Source organism: Crocuta crocuta, unplaced genomic scaffold (genome assembly GCF_008692635.1).
Source record: "Crocuta crocuta isolate KB4526 unplaced genomic scaffold, BGI_CrCroc_1.0 scaffold943, whole genome shotgun sequence".
In the NCBI taxonomy this organism is placed as follows: domain Eukaryota; kingdom Metazoa; phylum Chordata; class Mammalia; order Carnivora; family Hyaenidae; genus Crocuta; species Crocuta crocuta.
Window position 1 is genome coordinate 417,895 of NW_027528208.1, and position 3,576 is coordinate 421,470.

Genomic DNA, 3,576 nt, shown 5'->3' on the forward strand with positions numbered 1-3,576 from the left:
TCTCCACCACCACCTCCTCCGCCCCCTGGAGCTGGAGGGCCTCCTGTGCCACCGCCTCCACCACCACCACCACCACCCAGCTCTGGGGATGAGCTAGTGCCTCCCCCTGCTCCTGCTCTGGGGCCTGTGGGGAGCCTGCCCCCCAGTGGAGGTCGGGGGGCACTTTTGGATCAAATCCGGCAGGGAATTCAACTGAACAAGGTGAAGATGGGCAGGATTGAGGATTGGGGGTCTGGGGCTCGGGTGTGCTGGACAAGCCAGGATATTAGGGGGCCAGGGCTAAAACTGATGGAGGTCCCAGTCTTTAGGGTTTCAGTAACAGGGCTGGGAGGCTGGTGGGGCGAGGTAGGCTGGGAACCTCGAAGGGGACTGGAGTGTATGGGAGAGGAAGTAATGAAGGGGCAGGGAGGAATGCTCCAGTCACCAGCCTCGAACCCTCTGTGCTGGACCCTGCTCCTTGCAGACCCCTGGGGCCCCAGAGAGCTCGGGGCTACAGCCTCCACCTCCGAGATCGGAAGGGCTGGTGGGAGCCCTGATGCACGTGATGCAGAAGAGAAGCAGAGCCATCCACTCCTCAGGTGAGAGCCTGCCCTTCGCCAGGACAGTGAGCCTGGTTCCCAGGGCTAGTGTCTGCCTAACAACAACCCCAGCAGTTACCATCAAGAGTAATAGTATCTCTACATGACTCTTGTATCAATCTTCTTTTGGACAATGTTAACATTGTCATTACGGAACAATAATATAATTTGCTCTCTATATTTTTTTAAATCTTAACGTTTTATTTATTTCTGAGAGAGAGAGAGGCAGCGTGAGCAGGGTAGGGTCACAGAAAGAAGGAGATACAGAATCTGAAGCAGGCTTCAGGCTCTGAGCTAGCCATCAGCACAGAGCCCGACATGGGGCTCAAGCCCACGAACCGTGTGATCATGACCTGAGCCAAAGTTGGAGGCTTAACTGACTGAGCCACCCAGGCGCTCCTAATTTGCTCTCTCTATTTTTTTAAGTGTATTTATTTATTTTGAGAGAGAGAGAGAGAGCACACGTGCATGCAGGAGGGGGAGGCACAGAGAGAGAGAGGGAGAGAGAGACTCCTGGGCAGGCTCCTCACTGTCAGCGCAGAGCCTGATGACCGGCTTGACCTCACAAACCTGTGGGATTGTGACCTAAGCCAAAATCAAGAGCTGGTGGCTTAACCAACTGAGCCACCAAGGTGCCCCTAATTCACTCTATCTTTGACAATAATATCAGCATTAATGCAAGGCATGTCCACAATATTAATATTAATCCCATATGTTCAGTGGTGTTAACATTAGCCCATATGTGATGATATTATAAAGAACACCACCTGAGACAATAATATTAACTCTAACTCCATGTGTCAATAGATGAACATTAGCTCATTATGTGATAATTATATAACTAGCCCAATCTTTATATAATAATGTTAACATTAATCCCCTAATGTGTCAATGATATTGTCATCATATGACAATTATATGAGGGTAACATGAACCTCAACCTATTTTGGCACTATTAACATCAATCCTAGAGTACATCCAGAAGATTTAAAAAAAATGTTTTTTATGTTTATTTATTATTGAGACAGAGAGAAACAGAGCATGAGCAGGGGAGGGGTAGAGAGAGGGAGACACAGAATTGGAAACAGGCCCCAAGCTCTGAGCTGTCAGCACAGAGCCCGACACGGGGCTCGAACCCACGCTCTGTGAGATCATGACCTGAGCCGAANGTGGGAGAGAGAGGGAAACACAGAATTGGAAGCAGGCCCCAAGCGCTGAGCTGTCAGCACAGAGCCCGACACGGGGCTCGAACCCACGCTCTGTGAGATCATGACCTGAGCCGAAGTCAGACGCCTAACTGACTGAGCCACCCAAGCGCTCCTACATCCACAAGATTAATATGAACCCATTATATGACAATATTATAATGAACCTCATTTTTTGACAGTGATGTTGTCCATAACCCATTATGTGTCAACAATGTTAACATGAACCTGCTTTGGAACAGTAATATTGTCATTTACTCCATCTTTGCCAATAATATTTAAATTCACCCTATTAAGTAACAAACCCTTTAATGTTAACCCTTGTGTGAGTGACAGTAATATTCCAATTAATCACATTTTTGACAATGACATTCACTTCAACTCCAACTCTAACCCACACCCTAACTCTTGCTTCCCTGAGGTGAGGGGGGGGCTTCCTCATCCAACTACACAGGCCCCAGATGTGATTTCCAGCAGGAGACCTCAGTCCGCCAGGACCCTGAGTCCTGACCTCTCAAACCCCAAGAACCTCACCCCACTCAGGGCCTTTGAACCCTTCTGCCCATCCTGAGACCTGCTTTCTCTGTCCCTCCAGATGAAGGGGAGGACCAGGCCGGCGATGAGGATGAGGACGATGAGTGGGACGACTGAGCCACCCTGCCCACCTGTTCTGCACCTACTCCCCTGGCAGCCGCTGCTTCCTGGCCTCCACTCAGGGCCTCCACTCAGGGCCTCCAGGCCCTCAAGCTCCATTTCTCCCCCACTGACCCTTCTAATGCTGTCATCTCTGACTGGCCCCCAACATTAACCCTAGCAAATTGCCCGGGCCCCTTTTTATATAAAATTTCTCAGTTCTCCCCACATAAGGATTTTTAAACAGAAATAAAATAACTGTCTTTTTTTTCTCTAACTCTGTTTGTTTATATTCCAAAGGTGGAAATTTGGGGTCCTGTTTCCCCAACGTCTCTTTTATTCATCTATACCATTTAATTTATTTGGCCTTACGTGTACACATTCACTCATTTGTTCCCTCATTGATTTCTTTGCTTCCTTCTGTCTTTCTTTCTTTCCACAAACATTTACTGCCAGGTACTACTTTAGGGGCTAGGGATAAAGCAGTGGGGAAACAAACCTAGTGAGGCCAACATTCAAGTGGAGGAGACCACTCTAAAACAAGGAATCAAATAGAAACAAAAGATACTTACAGATCATGGTAAGTGCTGTGATATGCTGAGGGGGAATGACACTCACAGAGAACCTTCACAGAAAGCCACCTGGAGGAAGTGACAGTTGTGCAGAACCTAAAGAGAGAGGAGTCAACCAATAAATATTTGGGGGGATGGCACTCCAGGTGGAGGGAATAGCAAGTGCAAAAGCCCTGAGGTGCTTGGTGTGAGGGTGAGTGTGGTGAATGAGTAGGAGTTATTTATTCATTTACTTATTTACTGCTTTAAAAAAACCAAAATGTTTAATCAACATGGTATTAGATCAAGACACTACTCAGTGCTCAGACTTACTCTCTATGCCCACAACTCACACACCAGGATCCTGATGGGCAGGACCCCTCTCTCAATTTTTAAATTTGGCTCTGCCCAGTTCTCAGGGCAAACCAAGTCCTGGCCGATGGCAATGAAAAGAGGCAAAGACTTAGTAATCAGATAGATCTGCTCTAGAACCCAGGCCCACCTCTGAGCCTCAGTTTCTTCATCTATACAATGGAGGTTTACAATATGTTACTGATTTCCAACTGAGATCGCGTTAGGTCACCCTTCCTCCTCTAGGAATTACTCCCC

At 47.7% G+C, this 3,576-nt stretch overlaps 1 protein-coding gene and 1 long non-coding RNA gene across 3 annotated transcripts in view; one reads left to right on the plus strand and one right to left on the minus strand.

Moving 5' to 3' along the window:
• Nucleotides 1-2,693, plus strand: part of WAS (WASP actin nucleation promoting factor) — a 7,136-nt gene extending 4,443 nt beyond the window's left edge. Inside the window, 3 exon segments of the mRNA XM_077752948.1 lie at nucleotides 1-201; nucleotides 464-578; nucleotides 2,379-2,693. The exon segment at nucleotides 1-201 is cut by the window's left edge and continues 73 nt beyond it. Coding sequence (XP_077609074.1) covers nucleotides 1-201; nucleotides 464-578; nucleotides 2,379-2,434 — 372 coding nt within the window. The 3' untranslated portion in view covers nucleotides 2,435-2,693.
• Nucleotides 1-3,576, minus strand: part of LOC144222471 (uncharacterized) — a 25,798-nt gene that overhangs the window by 21,157 nt on the left and 1,065 nt on the right. Inside the window, exons 2-3 of one of the 2 annotated variants that reach the window (XR_013332403.1) lie at nucleotides 2,989-3,084; nucleotides 2,829-2,887 (exon numbers count right to left, since the gene is read on the minus strand). This is a non-coding gene — a long non-coding RNA (uncharacterized LOC144222471). Of the gene's footprint in view, nucleotides 1-2,828; nucleotides 2,888-2,988; nucleotides 3,085-3,576 lie in introns of those variants that run through there. The other variant, XR_013332404.1, reaches the window with a different exon arrangement.